Source organism: Taudactylus pleione, unplaced genomic scaffold, assembly GCF_031769625.1.
Source record: "Taudactylus pleione unplaced genomic scaffold, aTauple2 ptg000116l, whole genome shotgun sequence".
Lineage (NCBI taxonomy): Eukaryota > Metazoa > Chordata > Amphibia > Anura > Myobatrachidae > Taudactylus > Taudactylus pleione.
The window spans coordinates 13,594,262-13,613,272 of record NW_028284518.1 but is presented as its reverse complement, the minus strand read 5'-3'; the positions used below and the strand labels follow the sequence as shown (position 1 = coordinate 13,613,272).

The window sequence follows — 19,011 nt, the reverse complement described above, 5'->3', positions numbered from 1 at the left end:
TGAAAGAAACACACACACCTTACACAGTATAAGTTTAATACATACATACACACTCACACATACTCACCTATATTACCTCGTGTGGTCCTCTTGTCCAGTAGGCATCCATGGGTCTTTTTAAAATAAAAAAACGATAAACCCGACCATCATACTACGCAAGATTCATCCTAACCAGGATGAATATTCCTTCCGGAATGAAGCGCACAGACGCGGCTTCCTCCTTTGAAGTACCAGGTCTGAGCGTTCATTGGCTAAGATAGGTCAGGCGCCGCATCTCAGCTAATGAACGGCTCCCTCCATTGAACTCAATAGTGGGAACTGCAAGATAAACTTTAGTTACCCTGTGGCTCCCACCATTGAGTTCAATAGAGGGAGCAGTTCATTGGCTGAGAGGCAGCACCTGACCTCTCTCAGCCAATGAAAGCGCAGACCCGGAACTTCAAAGGAGGAAGCCGCGTCTGTGTAATTCCAGAACCAGCCCTGTTTCCCATAGCCCAGTGCTTGAGTACAGGGAGACCCTAAATAATTTTTTCCCTGTACTTAGTCAACCAGACCTGGGTTTGAACAGTCCGGGGCTGGTTGTGTTTTGGGGGGGACCTCACATCATTTTTTTTTAAGTTTTAACTCTTTAGTTACTTTTTACTGTCAGATACATGCAGGCATCTCACTGATGTCTGCATGTATCTGTGTGAGAACGAACTGCTCATGCTGAAAGTGAAAGCATGAAGCAGTTCTATGCTGTCAGGATTTGCAGTTAGTTTTGTAGTGTGATTTGCCGTTCAATTTGTACATGAACATGCCAAATCGAACAACAAATCACTGCTCAAAACCAACTCAAATCGAATTTGTTTTGCAAATTGCAAAACAAATCGAATAATAGTAAATGCAGTGAAAAAATGGGTTTGCCTCAATTCGATTTCAGTAGATTTGAAAAGAGCTAAATCACTCCCCAAATCGACCTGCAAATCGACCTTTGATAAATTTACCCCCTGGTATCAACTTACACCCCTGAGTGGTTCCCAATCTTTCTTGAATCACAGTGCTCTAGAGTATCAGCATTTTTTTCATGGCACCCCTAAGCCAAAAGTTTCATATTGAGAAATTCAGCTATATTGTTAATACCTGTCATTCTTGGGCTCAGGTATGTTATGGTGGACAGGGTTGTACTTGTTTGGCCACATGATTCATGATAGGCAAAAGCAGTGCCAATGAGTGCCAATCACATTGACCATAAATAATTTGATTTGGTTCTGGACCACCAACCTGTGGCATCACTGCAAGTGCCCTGCATCCAGTTTGAGAACCACTGATTTAGTGGCAAATGGCACTTGTGTATGACATCTATGGTGATTTCTCTTTAATACTAATTTTGAGTATCCCTAAAAATGTTAAACAAGCCCCTTTCTTGGAAGTACCGATTGCTGGTTTGAGTTCAGCAAGAAATGAAGGTTGCACTAAACCACATTGAGGCGACCACCTTCAGGAAACCAAAAGCAATGCTCTCTTCCCAGTTATCAGTGAATAAAGCAACTGTAAGCACTGTATGCAGATGCAGGATTTGAGAATTCACTCAAAACCTCTCATCTGTCTTTTGGACCTACCAGGGGAGTTTTCTAACAAGACAGAAGCATTTTTTTCACCATGGAAATGTACCTTTAATGGAAGGATATTATAGATCCTTACCAGTGGCATAACTACAGGGGGTGCAGGGGGTGCAGTTGCTATGGGGCCCGCCGCTAGGGGGGGCCCGAGTTCCAGCAAGCAATTTGCACTTTTCAATATAAAATTTATTTAATCCGGCCCTGCTGCACCCTCTGTAGTTACGCGGACACACTGCCTTCGAGTCCTGTACTACTGTGAAGACCCGCCCAGAGCCGCAACAGGAATCAGCACAGGAAGGAGATGCAGCTGGAGAGTCTGCTGCCCCCTCCCTCAGTGCTGCCCGAGCCTCCCCGCCCCTGATGCTGATGGTCAGTCACAGAAGGACACACGCCATCCCGAGCCCTGCTGCAGTGCTGCTGATGCCCCCAGTGGCGGCCAGACTGTCCCGCATAATACATTGAACTCCCCTCCCTCGGGTGATTGCGGGGAGTCTGTGAGATGCTATGGAGTCAGTGAGATGCTACAGGGGGAGTGAGGTGTTATAGGAGGAGTGAGGTGTTACAGGGGGAGTAAGGTGCTACGGGGAAGTGAGAGGTACTACAGGGAGAGTGAGGTGCTACAGGGGGAGTGACAGGTGCTACCGGAGGAGTAAGGTGTTACAGGGGGAGTGAGGTGCTACGGGGAAGTGAGAGGTGCTAAAGGGGGAGTGAGGTGTTACAGGGGGAGTGAGGTGCTATGGGGAAGTGAGAGGTGCTAAAGGGGGAGTGAGGTGATACAGGGGAAGTGAGGTGTTACAAGGGGACTGACAGGTGCTACAGGGGGAGTGAGGTGTTACAGGGGGAGTGAGGTGCTACGGGGAAGTGGGAGGTACTAAAGGGGGAGTGAGGTGCTACAGGGGGAGTGAGAGGTGCTACAGGTGGAGTGAGGGGTGTGAGATGCTACAAGGTGAGGGGAGTAAGAGGTGCTATGAGGTGAGGTGAGGGGAGTGAGAGGTGCTATGAGGTGAGGGGAGTGAGAGGTGCTATGAGGTGAGTGAGGTGCTACAGGGTGAGGAGAGTGAGGTGCTAAGAGGTGAGGGGAGCTAATATATATATTTGTATATAAATTTATATACACGTATATACATTTATATATATGTATACACTCTGGTTGAGACCTGAGTTGGGGGCCCCTTAAGAATTTTGCTATGGGGCCCACAAAGTTCTAGTTACGCCTCTGATGCTTACATTGAATTGTTCTTGTTATATCAGGTTATCTACCAACCAATTAAAAGTGTTTATACATATGGATGCATTTTACCACTTTTAATATAAATTTGTCTCTGTATTTATGTTTAAGTATCAGCAGCAGCTGTACTACATTAATTTTACTATGCATTATAATATGTATTACTGACTTGATTGTTATTTATTTGTGACCTATGATGCCAGTTTGCTCTACTAATAGTATTCTGTTTTTACCTACATCTTATTATTAATAAACCACTGTTTATAAGTCATATAAACTAATCACTCTTTTACAAAAAGGTTCTCTACATTTCTGGTTCACAAATTTAATACACTGTTATGATGTCCTGAAATACTTTGTGTAAGCCCTCTAGAGTCACACTGGTAAGGTCTTTAAGCCAATAACAGCCACCTGTTGTTGCCTTAGAGCTGAACACGCTCACCGGTACTTAGGTTGCCGACTGGTCTTATGCTCGGGACAGTAATGGCTTACACAGTAGTTCAGATATTGCAGGAGATGTGTGCGGCTAGGGATCTGACTGGAAACAGGTGTTATGAACTTTGATACTAACAAGGTGTGACTAGGCCGCAAGCTGGATATGGAGTGAAGAGGCAAGGTAGCAGGCTGGGACGCTACAGAGCGGAATGGCAAGGTCACAGGCTGATGTTGCAGAACTGAGGGGTACTGAGTGGTAAGGGCACAGGCTGATGTTGCAGCTCCTTGATGGAATAAGCGGCAAGGCCATGGGCTATTGTCACTGCACTAAGGTGGTATGAGCGGCAAGGCCATGGACTGATGTCGCAGCTCTAGGTGGAATGGGTGCAGCTAACAGCGACTACAGCAATACAAACTGGAACACAGAAATTATGTTTGCAGGGTCAAGGCAGAAGTACTGGCTGGCAGAGATTCCTCATGACCACAAACAAAGACCAGGGATGTACATGCAGGGTATAAGCTATAACTGGCAGGGAGGAGTTGGGCTGGCTGCCTTTTAACAGAGTGACCCACCAATCAACAGCAGCTTGAGAATGAGAGACTTAGATTGATAATTAGGAACAGCTGCAGAGCTGCATGTCCACCCGGCAAGCTTGACAGAGGGAAGCAGCTCCCATGGCCACCCGGTGTACTGGGCACCTGGCAACCACAGGCATCATCCTAGCCTGGTGTCCCCATTGCAGGGTGAAGATGCAGTGTCTTGGTTGCATGGCAACAACCGGGACCTCGGGAGGAAGCAAACCATGGCGGCTTGTGGCACACACTCACGCAGCTTACTATGACCTTCCAAATTAAAATCACTATTTAAAATTATATTCAATTATTTTAAAATGTTTTTAATACAAATATTATTGAATTAAAATACAGCGTACAATACTATCTTGCTTTGATTCAATGTTATTCTTATATTATACAGATTATTTTTTCGCACTGATGCTACTTGTTTAGAAAACTCAATGTGGATCATAGCACCGTCTTACAGGGAGCTACTGAAATCTTACAAAGTACACTCATGGGTTTATGTATAAATGAATCAAAAAAAGTTTTTTTTTCCATTCTAAATTCTATTCATCCTTTACCATACTGAAATCTTATTTGTGGTATGTAAAAATCATTGAAAAGGTCTCAAGTGATTATTAGTAATCTCATTAAAAATGTCAGCTTAGTTTTACATAAAGTCTGCCTACATTATCTATGGGGAAACTAGTGCAACAGTGAAGACTAGGAGGGATTGCTGCCAAACAGCGCTATGAAGGAAGATGCGAGAATGCTGACTCTCTTTATGGATGAATGAATTAATTAAAAAAATTAATCCTTCCTCAGTTCCTTAAATAAATAAATACATATATAAATAAATAAATAAATAAAAATACGTATAACTTGGTCAAATAACCTACTGTATCTGCAATTTTTAATTATCACTGTAACAGATAAATCTTCAATGTGGGGTCCCCTTGTTAAAGGGCCCAGAAGTGTCAATGCAGGCCTGAATGCTTCTATTAGGGCATGGGTGCCAAATATGCTGTGTGGCCGCTATTCTCCAATATCTACCATGCCAATGCTGAAATGAGAGTGGTGGAGATCTGGATAATGAGTGATGTTGAAATCGATCATGTCAACTTAAAGTGTTAAGTTAATTATTTGTAACATTTATGACAGGGTGTGACACTAGAATCTTAGAAGAACATTGACTTGACAGAGTAGGAGCTCCTTAAAAATGTGTCCAATTATTTCTAGTTCTAATTTCTAGTTCCGCCATTGCAAGCAAGCAATCAGGCATTTGATTATATTGTCTTATTTCTACTAGATCAATGAAATTAATCATAGATTGGTTGTTACTGGTTACTGTACTGTACATATGAACTTTGTTAGTAAATAACCATTAAATCAGTTTAAAAATACAGAGAACAGCAACCATTACATATTATGAATGTGTTATTGCAATTGCTACTCTTTGCATTCTAAATTGCCATATTGTGTAATGCTTAATCTGAACCTACTGTATATCAGAACTTGGTGCTACTGCACTATCCAGAATCTACCTCATTGTTTTATTTGTTCAGTTATAACAGGCACTCAAGCATGCCTACAATCCTGAAGAGACATTGATAAAGAGAAAGTGGAATAAATAACAAAAAGTAAACTAAAAATAAGAGAAAATATACAGTAAATTATTTTCATTTTTTAAGAAATGGATTAAATTTTCAATAATCCTTTTTGCTTGGGAGAAAATATTGTGATGAATGCTTCCAAATAATGTGCTGAGCCATCAGAAGGCACATGTTATTTATCATTTTGAATACCTACTCACTAATGGGATTATGATTTAACTACTATCCTTTTTCCATTGCATTGAAAGGCCTGCAGCTTTATGTAAACTAGAGAACTTCAAACGGATCCTGAACTATTGATTCAACAGTTTTTAACATTAAGTGAATTGAGACATACCGTAGCAAGGAGGATACATTAGAGACATTACCCAAATTTCTTACCATCATACTGAGCTACTGAAGAAGGCAATGGTCATATGTCAAAGCTTAGTTCAGTAAATCATTATTTTAATATTGTACCTTACTACATATGCATTCTCAGCTTCTCTATCTTATTTTACTATTATGTGGTATAATTTAAAAATAAGATAAAGTTGCTATATGCTGGGTTGTAACTACAGAGTGTAGTCAGGATCCCTACGGACAGAATGCTGAAGGTCATAATACCAACTGCGGCATCCCGGCAGTCACAATCTCGACAGATTCCAACAGTGAGTATTAGGGTTAGGTACTAGGGTTAGGCTGGGGTAGGGGACGATTCGAGTTAGGCTGCGGGAGGGGATGGTTTGGGTTAGGCTGTGAGAGAGGTGGGTTAGGATTGGTTTTAGAATACTTTCCAAAATCTGTTAGGATTTTGACCGTCGAGATGCTGCTGTCGGTATTCTGACCATCGAGATTGTGACCATCGGGATCCTGTACCCAACCCATAATCTACAGTCAGTGCAGGGGTTGCTGTTTCTATTGGTCCTGGACCATCACCAGGGTCTGACTCCCTGCAACTTACTCAGGCTGCTGAACACTGCCTTCTAGGTGAGACTGTGAGGCTTTCTCCTCCCACTGTTACCTGCGCCAGCCAATGAGGACTATGGGCAACAAAGAAGGATGGGGAATCTGATGGACAGAGCACTGGAGCCGCCAGCTGAAGAGGTCTGTGTTTTGGAGCTCACTCTGAGCCACTCAGAGAACTTTCAAACAATGCGGCAGACAGAAGGTAACATGCTAGGGTGAACACAAGCACATTGTACAGTTGTAGTAAAGGGTGTCAGGTCTTATGTTGATATCTCTATTTTTGTGAGAACTAGCTGTGAACATTTCAGAGTAAATATATGTCCTTGCATAAAAGTAATTAAAAATGGATGGAAAGGTGTATTGCATTTTGTCACATTAACAGGATAGAGTTGCTACCCAGATTGTTCAAGGAAGGAGCCCAGTAGCATGAGCTTCAGGAGATATAGCACCAGGATAAAGGCAACCAGAAATTGAGATGTTTGATTGGTGGGATGTATTGTGACTAGCCCTGCATTTATTAAATTACAGAGGAATGACCTTATTAGCAGCTGTAGTAAGGTTCCTGCAAATCACCAGCTATTGCATACAGGTCCAACTATGATTCAGACAGGAAATTGAACATCACATTTGTCATACAGACATAGCCAGTGTTCATAAGAGCAATGATGGCATAAATGGAAAGTTATATAAATATGTAATTGCCAGACTTATACATTGATTGGTATTTAAAGATAACTCTTTACCTAAAAATCTGAGTTTTGGTTTTCATAACACCTGGCCCACCGATTCGCAGGATAACATTCTGGAGTTTCTTCTTCAGCGGATTAGTGAACTCCACCACCACTGTCATTTCCTTTCCAACCATCATCTCCCCGATAGTCTACAGTGTTTTATTGCAAAAAAAATAAAAAAATAATAATGGTATTATATGTGTACATATATATATATATATATATATATATATAAACAATCGTATAAAATTACAAATATCAAGTATTTTGCTTATATATAGCCCAAATTAAATAATGATTTAACATAAGTACAGAATAACTGTACTAGATACGAATATTGTAGACATTCTAATTAGCATTTTAATTATTCATCACATTATGCTGATCTTGCTTGAAATATTCTAATTATCCTTTTTTCTCATAACTTGTTAGACTCCTTAAAAATGTAGGATAGTGACATTTAATTCTCTACACTAAATGCCATCTAGGCTCAAGCTGTCCATATAATTCATATATATGCTAGTCTATTTATTGAAGCTTTCAATATATTATACATAATCTAAAAGTAAAGGTCATTTATGTGGTGCAAAAGTGCACATGCTCTTTTGTGACATCATGTTTTCACTTCAGTGCAAATGTGCCTAACTTTACATGGAAGCATGTGGCTATATAGGCCATGATGGTCCTTTCTGCAGGGGTTCAGAAGTTACAATGTAAGCTTATTTAACCAGTCTCACTGTTCCCCTTTAATATAAAGGGGAAGTGGTCACTTATACCATTCAACTAATACTATATAAGAGATACCCAGGCAGCAAATCATTGGCTATCATGGCCGGATGATAGGCGAGGCGACAGCGGTGGTCGCCCCAGGACCCCCACTGGCTCCCGGCCACTGCTACTAACTAAAAACCAAAGTACAGCATTTAGCTGTCTCTTCTGAGGTACTCCTCAACCACTCAGCCGAGGAGCTTCAGTACAGTCACAGTCTCGAGAGATTATGACGTCAAAAGACTGTGACTGGTCAGACCAGAGCAGCAGGCTGCGAAGTAATCCTCACTGCAAATGGCATCGCAAAGGTACCTACAACTCTAACTCAGGCCCTTTGTACCCTATCTGTCTGTCGATGGTACAACCGATTGTTGCGTCAATGTTGGTGTGTTTACAAACTCCAACACAAATGCACAGACCACAGAGCCTGAAAATGGGTGTCTCACCTCTGTACACTCCATCACACAGTAGAACACAAAGGAAAGTCTGAGATTAACATTTGCATGTTCCCGTAACCATTATTGAGAGAGCGGCTGCATTACCAGCCATCTCTGAATTAGGCCCTAGAACATATTCTCCTATGAACAGTTAATTGCATTTGTATAATATAATTTTCTTTATAAAAAGGACATTATATTAGCAATTGGTACACTGATAGGAAAATAATTATTTTCTATAATATCAATGCTAATTGCAGGAAGGTGGGAGCTTACCTAAATTGTATTTCATTATGTTTGTGATTTGTATAATAAAGGTCTCCAGTGCACAGCAAAGAATGAAATAATCATTCCAACCATAATTACTACAATAAGAATATTCATCTGCTTCGCTGTTTGCATCCTACTACATTGAGATGCATTACATCATTACTAGCAGGCAGTTAATGTCCTGCTCCTATAAAACTATTGAGTGACAGATGCGTCCATCAGCCTTACAGTTTTAGATGCATTATATTGCCTATGGGTATTTCGCAAATTAAATGTAAAATTATGAAAATGCTTCCATGACTATAGAAAAACAGAAAACCCATTTCCTTGTAAATCCAGTAAAAGTTATGCGTAATAATTTGTTCACACAAAGAAGCAGATATTGTATATTCAGTACAGTGAGTTTGGAAAGTCCCTCTGCAGTGACTGCCAAGTGTGTAACGAACAGTGGCTGCTCCAGTGGTGGGGCCACAGCACAGTCCAAAATTCAAATAGGGGAATCTCACCAACTGTCACCCCAAATTATGCCAAACCTCACCAGCCGGGACTCCCTGGCAGTTGGTGTGGCTCCCCTAATTGAATTTTAGACTATCCCACACTTAGCACAAGCAGTCACTGCAGAGGGACTTTCCCAACTCTCTCTATGGGGTAGAAGTACTAAGTCTTTGAGTGAGATAAAGTGTAGAGAGAAAAAGTAGCAGCCAATCAGCTCCTCATTTCACAGGCTGTAAAGTGACAGTTAGGAGCTGATCGGTTGGTACTTTATCTCTCTCCACTTTATCTCTCTCCAAGGCTTAGCACATCTCCCCGCATATGTATAGTATTGTACGTATAATGGACATGTAACAGGGAAGCAAATGCAAAAATCATTGAGATACTATAGGAATGAGAAAATATGTTTCATTTTTCATCAGGATGAGACATCACACAGGTAAAAAAATAAAGTTGAGAATTCAGTCATCTGAGTTACTGTTTTACCACTGGCCCTACCCCTGTGTATGAATGAAGTCACCTGCCCAAAACAGTGTATATTTGAAAGGCAAGTTTAGAAAGCTGTCACTCTAACTCTGCCTGATAAGTTAAAGGAGCACCTCCCCCTTCTAAAGGGCCCCATACATCAAGCGGCTGTGTTACTCATTCCCTTATCCGACTGGAACCGATCGATGACCGCCGATATATCAGGCAATCAGTGAAATTCTTCATGTTAAAAATCCATGATTTGTGAATCGCAATCATATTTGGGTCGGGATTGACAATTTGTGAATCCAACATGTTGCATTTCACAGATGCACCGATCCCAGCTCCGGGGATCGGGGAATTGGCCAATACATTGCTGAAGTATGGGGGCCTATAGTTAACAGAAGAACCTACAACAGAGGAATACAAGAGTGTATGGTTGACATGTTTAAGTACAAAGACACCAGTTATTTCATGTGTATTATTCAGCTCATTACTATACTTTCTTTGATATATATTAATTCATTAATTCTTTTATATATATATTCAAATAATGGCTTTACTTAAAAAATGAATACTGAGATATGAATCAGTCTGGAAAAGTTTAGCATAAGTTTCTCTCTAACTGTACATTTGTTTTCTTTTGGATATGACTCTGACCTTAATAGACAGCTCAGGAACGTGCAATACAACAATCTTCTGTTTGGCCATTATCTTCTTTGTTTCATTGACCCGAGCTGTGACAAAAAAATTTAGAGATGCCTGTTCCACAAGATGGTTCATGTACTCACTGGCTTTTATTTGAACTTCTGCCGTTTTAGCTAATAGAAAAATGAAATGAAAGAGAGAAAATGCAATTTACATTCTGAAGTGGTCATTGGAAATATATTCCTGAGTATCACATACCATATATCACTCATCATATTTGTTGCTAGTACTGTAACTAAATGGTAATTTACACAATTCCACCTCTTCACTCTCAGTACACAATGAATATCTGTGCTTGGTATAAGCATCTCCTAACTCTGTAGCTTTTTGTAGCCTTCAATCACATAATCTGCAGTTAATAAATAGAATTTAATGTATATCACTTGAAAGCTGTATTTGGCAACATTGGAGAGAAGTTGAAAAGATTATACAAAGGGATATGACTTCTTCAAAAAGGAAATTCAATTTCCAATACGTGTTTTATTATATAGCAAACACAAACATAAAGTGCATTCTTTTACATTTGCTCTTTAGCAGTTTTACATCAAGTGCTTTATTATAGATGAAAGAGCAGCTTCAAAAGGGTCTCACAAGTGTGCAAATAAACAGTTACATATATTATTATATATAAACCTTACACAATGAGCATTTTCTTTACGCAACAAAGCTGTGTTATTACTATCAATGCATGAATTGCCCCATTTGCTTTATTAACTGAATGGTTATATTTTTTATCCTATTATTCCATGTATATAATCAAATAGACTTAATAGTTTATCTTTATGTTGCAAATATGTTTATAGATATGATTAGTTTTAATGTCTCCTCTATGTGCTAGACGTAGCCCCCTCCCCAATATAAATCGTTCAATGCCCCTGGCTGCGGCTGTGATAAAACATGTAAAAGTCGCAGGAGGCATTGAGTTAAAAGACACCCACGACTAGCTTCTGTACTCCACTGCTGTGTCCGATGACACAGCATCAGATCTACTGGGGGACCATCGGACAATTCAGTAACCCTCTGGTTACTCAGGATGTCTGGTTAAATTACGCAGCCGAAACCAGTGAAGCTGCTTCCAAGGACACAGCCACTAGCTTCAACACATCCAGACAACAGGTGCAATATGCCCCGGTTTTCTGTAACACTTCCTGTCGCCGTCCTGTTGCCACCCCCAAATGCCAGCAGCATTCCAGCTTCAGATCAGCCCATGAACAGAGATGTGCGTTTATATCAGGTTTACTTACATCTCTGAATTAGGCCCTAACACAAGTAACAGAAATGACTGACAAGCAATGATATATTTTTATCCAATGTCACTAACTTGAGAAGATCACTATCAGATATGGCAGGTTGTGGTGATCTACTGTACTGTAAAACTTTCCAGGGTCAAACATATTTTAGCCTTTGTTTTTATCTCTAACTTTTCAAATCCTGCTTTCAGTGTTTTCTAAAGCCGCGTATCTATTTGCAGATTAAACAGAGCGATTGATTGATAACGACATCGTTATCGATCAATCGCTCATTAATCGTGCACAAATCGGGCATGAAAATGTTGAAAACAACCAGCAATGCGCGCTGCCACTGGTTGTTTTCAACATCAATCATCGCCTGAACATGCCGGTGAATCTGCCGATAACGACAGATTGGGCATGTTCGGGGATGAGGGAGGGTGCCTGCACTGAACGACATATCGCTCAGTGTAGGCACTGCAGGGGAAAAGGAATGACTGTACGATTACAATGTTGTAATCGTACTGTCGTTCCATGTTCTGCAAGTGGATACATATCTTTAGACCATCTTTTATGTTACAAGTGTGTTTGGAAAATGTAACCGTACTTCAGTAGCACTGATTCTATTAATCAGATCAAGTACAAGACTAGAATAAAACTGTTGTCAAAACTATTGTAAGGTTTTCATTACTTGTGAATACTTTACATTTGATACAATTGTCTATTATTATGTAGCCACTTTTTCCATTACACCCAAATCTACTCTCTAAAACAGAGTAGTAAAAGTAACAATAGTACATATGCATTTCAAGTGAATACAAAATAGAGTTTGTATGTTTGCCTTATATCTTTCCTTGTGTGGATACATTTTGGAATAATTTTCTCTGCTGTTTTTGAAACCCTTTATTTTTCATGACAACTGAAATATCTCAAAAATAGGAAGGAAATTATATTGATCATTTAGAGATAGCTTTATCTGAGGGGGTGACACCAAAATAGCAAAGCAGCTCTGCTATTTTGACATCACTTCCTTGAATGGTGTCACCCGGTGTGGCCTGCCCCCAAAATAGTGATGCCACTAAGGGATCGAGAGACTTCATATTGAACAAGGCTTTTTATTTTGGTCAGCAAAGACATAATATTTGTTTTTTATTTTTAAATAACTTTTATGTATTGATGACTGGCCCAGGGAAGTAGTAAGTTTACTTTAAACTCCAGGCCAGTACCACATACATAGCAGAGGACCATTCAGCTGCTCTCTGATATTTTTCCTGATAAATCAAGATAATAAAAAATTCCATGAACTGGCTGTTAATAAAATAACAGAAAATTGGCCTTTAATACTGTTTTTACTGCTGCCATGCACTTTGTCACTTTTTAGGCATATAACCATTTTATAAAGGGGGGTAACACCACACCCTGTGAACTGTATGCCTTGAAATAAGGTTGGTGGAGAGCAGGGGACACCTGCATGCATACAAAAAGCATTGAAGGTCAGCACTTTTTGACTGCTTGTAAATGACTGTGTGTTTCTTGATTTTTTGCTACATTCAGTTCTCACACTTCCTCGGCAAGTCATGGATAATTTACAACATATATAGTAGCTTGTTGAAACTGAATGAATGAAACATGCTAGGATTTGCTATAAACCAAGCAAGACCTGCCAGTAACCCTGTGTCCCTGAGGTAATCAGAAAAGGGATTTTGTATGACAGAGATTGAGGGTCAAGAGGGCTGAGCACCTTTTTATATATCTGAAGGTTGCGTTTGGTGCTTTTAGGAAAGCATCAGACTATGCGTTTTATACTGTAGACGCAGGTCATAGTTTTCTTTATAAACAATAATTGTATTCCTGCATGGTTGCCTTAAATGTCTAAATGATATGAGCACAGAATATCCATACAGCAGTGGATCTGATGATTGTATGTAAAGTATGAAAAAAAAGAAACCAGCAATCAATTGGATCCATTGCTCATAAAAGTGATTTCTAACTAATGTTATAGTACATTTCTCCTATGCACAATAAAACATGTTATTTAATTTTGCACTTTATATTTATAATATGTTTGTGCAACTTACTGGATAATGGATCCAAAGTAACTTCAAGTTTTTTGTTTTTAAACTCTGCTTTCAGTACCCCAGTATAAAATACAACATGTCCAGCTAGAAAGGCTGACACTGTATAAAGATGTGAGCTTTGGTTCTTGAATGTTAAAGTGACTTTGAAGTCACTGCCAAATACTGCATTATCTTCCTGAAATTCCATTGTAGTGTCAATCGAAGATGGTAGCTGTTCCTCTTCTCGGATTACCTTTTTGACACCATACATAAGAGCAGCCTCCAGCGCCAGTCTCTCTTCCTCAGTGCCTGTCACAAAACAAAAGTACAAACAAGTTTTCAGGTCAAAAGTATTAAGAGTACAACATTTAGAAATATTGGTCATTTAGCTGCAATAAAAAAATAAAATAGGAGTTATAAAGAAAATTATTCAATTCAACAAGAACCACCCCCGATCTCTGATAGTATGCCTGTTGGATGTAATGCACTGTGCGGGACTGGACCAGGTTAATATTATGGTAAATGTATACAAACACTCAGCCATGGTGCTTAGGGCCTGATTTCAGAGCCGCTCGTAAGCGGCCGCTCGTTCGCTCCGAGCGATGTTTGCCCAACTGCGCATGCGTACGGATCGTTATACGCATGCACGAACCAGTCAGTGCGGTCGAAATTCAAGTGCTCGCAATATAGCGAAAGCCTGATAATTTGAGTGACAGAAAGAGGCGTATGTGGGTGGTAACAGGGGAAGGTGTTTGAAAACGGGGAGTGGAGATCCGATCGCAGGCGTGCTTAAAGGTCAAAACGGGCGTTTTATGGGTGTGCATAATTAAAACAGCAGCGTCATTGACCACGTCACTGGGTTATTTTATAGCCAGAACTGCTCGCAAAATTGTGGTAGCAAAAACCAACCACAAGAATAGCGAGCAGCTCATACCCTGGTCGATGTACTCGATTAATCTAATAAATAGCGGACATGACGTAGGATGCGAGCGGCCAGGGGGCGTAGTTTCCCAAAAAACGACCGCAAGTTTTGTTCGCTCATTCAGACCTAGAGGCGTGAAAAGACCGCAAACAGCGAACGGTTCATTTGAATAGCCACCCCTATTTTCTGGACGAGCGAGCGCCAATTGCATCCGGCTCTGAATCAGGCCCTTAGTCCAAATGATCCAATTTCAAAAATATGTGTATGTGTATGTGTATATATATATATATATATATATATATATATAAAATATATATATATATATATAATATATATATATATATACACACACCTAGGCTCAAAGGGGCTCTATGAGCATCTTCAATAAGATTAGCAGAATTACTTTAGCATGTAAGTGGTGATTCTTGGTATATTTTGCAAAAGACAAAATATTCCTTTTGCATTGGCAAATGACTAATGTATGACTGGCACCTCATAAAATTGATTTGATAGCATAGATCCTTAAAATGAAAATTGCAATATTAAAATTTCCAACAATGTTATGTTCTAAAACAGGGGTGGGGAACCTTCTTTCTGCCGAGGGCCATTTTGATATATATAACATTATTCGCGGGCCCAGTCCAGGCCACACCTCTTCCATGTGACGTCACATGGGGGCGGGGCCAAAATAGACCCTGATTCAGCAATGCAAATCCGGAGGATGCTCTGGGTAGCTGTAAGGGCAGCAGTGTGACCGTCTAAAGTGTCCTAAGGATGCTAAAGTGTCCTAAGGATGCTAAAGTGTCCTAGAATGTAAGCTCTCATGAGCAGGGACCTCTTCCCTCATGTGCTTCTCTTTTCATTTTCTTCTACTCTCTACTCCCCATTAGGGCACCTAACACGGGACTGCCAACTCCCGGCAGCTTATTGTGAGTGCTTTAATCACTATTTCAGCAATGTATATCAGTCGTGTTCTTGTCCTGCACTGTAATGTACTGTAAGTTACTTGTTTCTTGTTCACCTATTATTTCTATGTACTATGTAAGGCGCTGCGGAACACTTGTGGCGCCATATAAATAAAGGATAATAATAATAATAATAATGGCACTGTTGCATAGATTCTGGCTGCAGTGTTCCATTCTAGGCACCCTGCTATCCAGATGAGGATAGCAGAAAAAAGCTCAGAGGGCCAGACCAAATGATTCCGGGGGCCTTATATGGCCCCCGGGCCTGAGGTTCCCCATCCCTGTTCTAAAATGTAGTTACTATTGTTAATCAGCTTTGTCATTCCATTGTTTCCTTAAGAAAGTTCACATGTCAAATTTTTTTTTTAAATATTGTCACTCAACAGAGTCTTTGGCACTTTCCAGTAATGTGGGACAACAAAAATGTTTTGTAGGGCCGTCAGTAAGACAGGCCTTCTCTTTCCTCAAATCCCCTGTAGTTTCCAGTGCTTGGGTGTAATTGTACAAGTCACTTATGTCATATATGTAACAAAAGGAAGGAATGTGGCTCCAATTATCATTCTTCATTCTCTGCCATGTCCACATACTCTCAATATATTTCCTTTTTCCCTCTGACCAGACAAAATATTAATATTACACATTACATGGTTTAGTATTTATTATGAAGTGGGATTTTCTGTGACAGTTGCTGCTTTCCTGTTGGATGTCATTGCTCTACTCTCTTGTTAACTGCTTTCATTCTACAACCTTTCCTCACATCCATCCTCTTGGGACCCAGTAGCTAAGCAACCACACAGTACTCACACTACAAATCTCCAAGGGTTTGCATGGCAAATAGACCTCCCATTAAATATTGAAAAACTCTAATGGTGAATACTGACGTGCTTTCTTTTACACTTTTTTTTCCAATTTCCTTTCCCTTTTACTTTCATTGCAAAACTGCAATAAATGCTAAAATATTTACTAAACCATCTTTCTACAGTACCACCTTGTTTGATCTGAATTATTTTTAGTAATATAAGAACAGATGTGTTATGATAGAATTGTATTTTTGAGATGCAAAGCCTGCAGTCTTTCAGCTAAACTAATACACTTTGCTAGCCATTAAAGCAGTTTTTCGCTACATAGACAACACAATTAAATCGCAATACAAAGAAAACATTCCCAGTAACAAATATACACCTTTTGTTTGGATTTGGTAAACACAATTTTGTGTTTAGTTTCCATAATAACTATATTAGAAATGTAAGTATTTATACTGATTATTGATAAACATTTGCTTACCAATATAGTTGATTTATTCGGGAAACTGCAGTTTAAATATTTATGTGTATTCAGCCTACTGCAGGTGTTTAGTTAAATTCGGTAATCTGGATGCCCTAGCAAGCACTGGTGGCCTGTAACTACATTATTAATCATTTGGGATGGTGTGTAGCCACAGGGCAATATGCAAAGTACGGTGTAAACGTAATTTGCAGCCTTTTCTGGGCACAAGTTGTTTTGCTTTTTAATGTCCATGCACATATTTTCGTAATCCACATTTTTCATGGGTACTCATAGCCTGCGACTACATGTGACTAAGGGACCAGGATCGGGGCATGCAGATGAGGGCTCTGGGTGTGCTTACATGTGCAGTAGGCTAACAGACCCAGTCAAAGCACAGTAAGGATGTGGGGTGGGCATGCATGACGTGAGGGGTGACCAAAAAGGGCAGCGGAAATTGGCAAATGAATGCAGATGCAGGGATCTGGGCTACGGGTCCTCACACCGTGACACTAAAGATGATGACTTTGTCTGATTGGTTGCAAACGTAAAATACACATCAATTTATGCAAACATACTGAAACTTTGTTTAAAAGGTTAGTTTACATTGCAATTCATACACATTTAATACAAATAAAGAATGCTTCATTCATACTAAGTTTGGGTAGGGGAAGCCCGCACATACATTTTAAAGTGTTGTTAAGCATTACAGATGTACCAATCCACGTGGGTACTTTTTATCTGCTCTGTCTGCCAGTTAGCTGTAATGCATTAGAATTGTATACAGTGATTTTTACCAATTTCAAAACTCACTGTAAAATCAAACCTCCAGTCATACTCCAGCTGCAGGTACATCTATGGGCGAGAGCCTCAGCCAAGAGTAGGAAGCCTCAGCTAAAGACTTGCATACACGGACAGCTCTGAATAGGTCACCAAGATGCAAATTTATTTTGCCAACACAAGTTGTGATTGTTTACTTGCAACTATGGATATTAGAGGGGGTTATTAGAGGGGGTTTGGCTGGGCTTGGTTGGATAAGATGTAACATATGACTTCAGGGATCAATCAAGCCTGCACTTTAATGTTAGGAAGGTTTTTTTTATCTAGGTTGCAATACATTGGCTTTATGTCAGGGACAGAACTATGGGAGACAATGGAGGCGCCTGCCGCCGGGCTCCAGCTCTGAAGGGGCACCTCCTCCATTGTCCACAACATATTCACCCCACTTTGGGCTGTAACTATCAACTTGGAGTGTACTGTCACGGCCGCCCAATACATGGCACCCCTTCCTAGCACCTGAGAAGCCACCATACACTAGTGGAGAGCTCCATGTCAGACCACCAGCTGCTGCCTTCATCTATCTATAGCCTGTCTGCATGTGAATTGCTACATTACAGTGTCAGCGGCTGTGACAGGGGGGCACCAAATTATAACTTGCCTCCAGGCGTCTGGGATGAACTTACGCCACTGCTTTATGTGCACCTTTGCTGAGAGTCAGTCAGATGTGGTCATCTGAGAGGAAGTGGGCTAAGCAGTGGTGGCTCCTACTTCATGTATCAGGAGGACTACTGCAGCCCACCTAAGCAGCAGCACTGTAAGGGGAGGGAAGAAAATAGAACAGGTCCTGTGCATATGCACAATTCCCTGGCTTCAAGGGACTGCAATGGGTTCGGCCCCTAAAAGCACATTACTGCTGTTGGCAAAACTTGTGTATGCTCACAACCCTTCCTATTTCTCTCTCGCAGCTTTTAAGGACTGCAGGCCTGATTCAGAGTTACACGCTATTAGCATCACTGATGCTTCTTTGGACACAGCAGTGATGCTAAAAAATGCTAATGACACAGAAGACGTCTTGTGTAAAAAGACACCTCATTCTGGTTTCCATGATCCACTGCTGTGAATGAGGACATAGCATTTCAGCACTCTGCATGACCATCAATCATCTGAGGTTAAGTCATGCCTCCCGACCCTCCTCCAGACCCGTCATGCCTCCAGACCTGCCCTCCTCAGTCGAGAGTCTCCTCCCTCCACCCCCCGCAGTGGTGTTTATACTGAACCAATTATTATAATTATTTAGAAATGTGCGCTGATCCCGGTGTTTTGGTTTTGGATCCGGATTCATCTTTGTGTTTTGGTTTCAGTTTTGCAAAACCACCCTCATGTTTTGGTTTTTAATCTGTATTTTTTTTTAAATAAATAAAAAAACTGGTAAAAAAATGACATAAGTTTGACCTGTTAGCATGCAATCCAAAACCCGAGTTCAGTTTTTAAGCAGGAGTTCTGAACCGCAGGAAGATCTGAACCGGGACTCGGTTCGACTC

At 40.5% G+C, this 19,011-nt stretch overlaps 1 protein-coding gene across 1 annotated transcript in view; it reads right to left on the bottom strand.

The window, feature by feature from the left end:
• Positions 1–19,011, bottom strand: part of F13A1 (coagulation factor XIII A chain) — a 205,196-nt gene that overhangs the window by 20,667 nt on the left and 165,518 nt on the right. The window contains exons 12-14 of the mRNA XM_088471783.1: positions 13,562–13,849; positions 10,207–10,367; positions 7,127–7,263 (exon numbers count right to left, since the gene is read on the bottom strand). Coding sequence (XP_088327909.1) covers positions 7,127–7,263; positions 10,207–10,367; positions 13,562–13,849 — 586 coding nt within the window. The remainder of the gene's footprint in view (positions 1–7,126; positions 7,264–10,206; positions 10,368–13,561; positions 13,850–19,011) is intronic.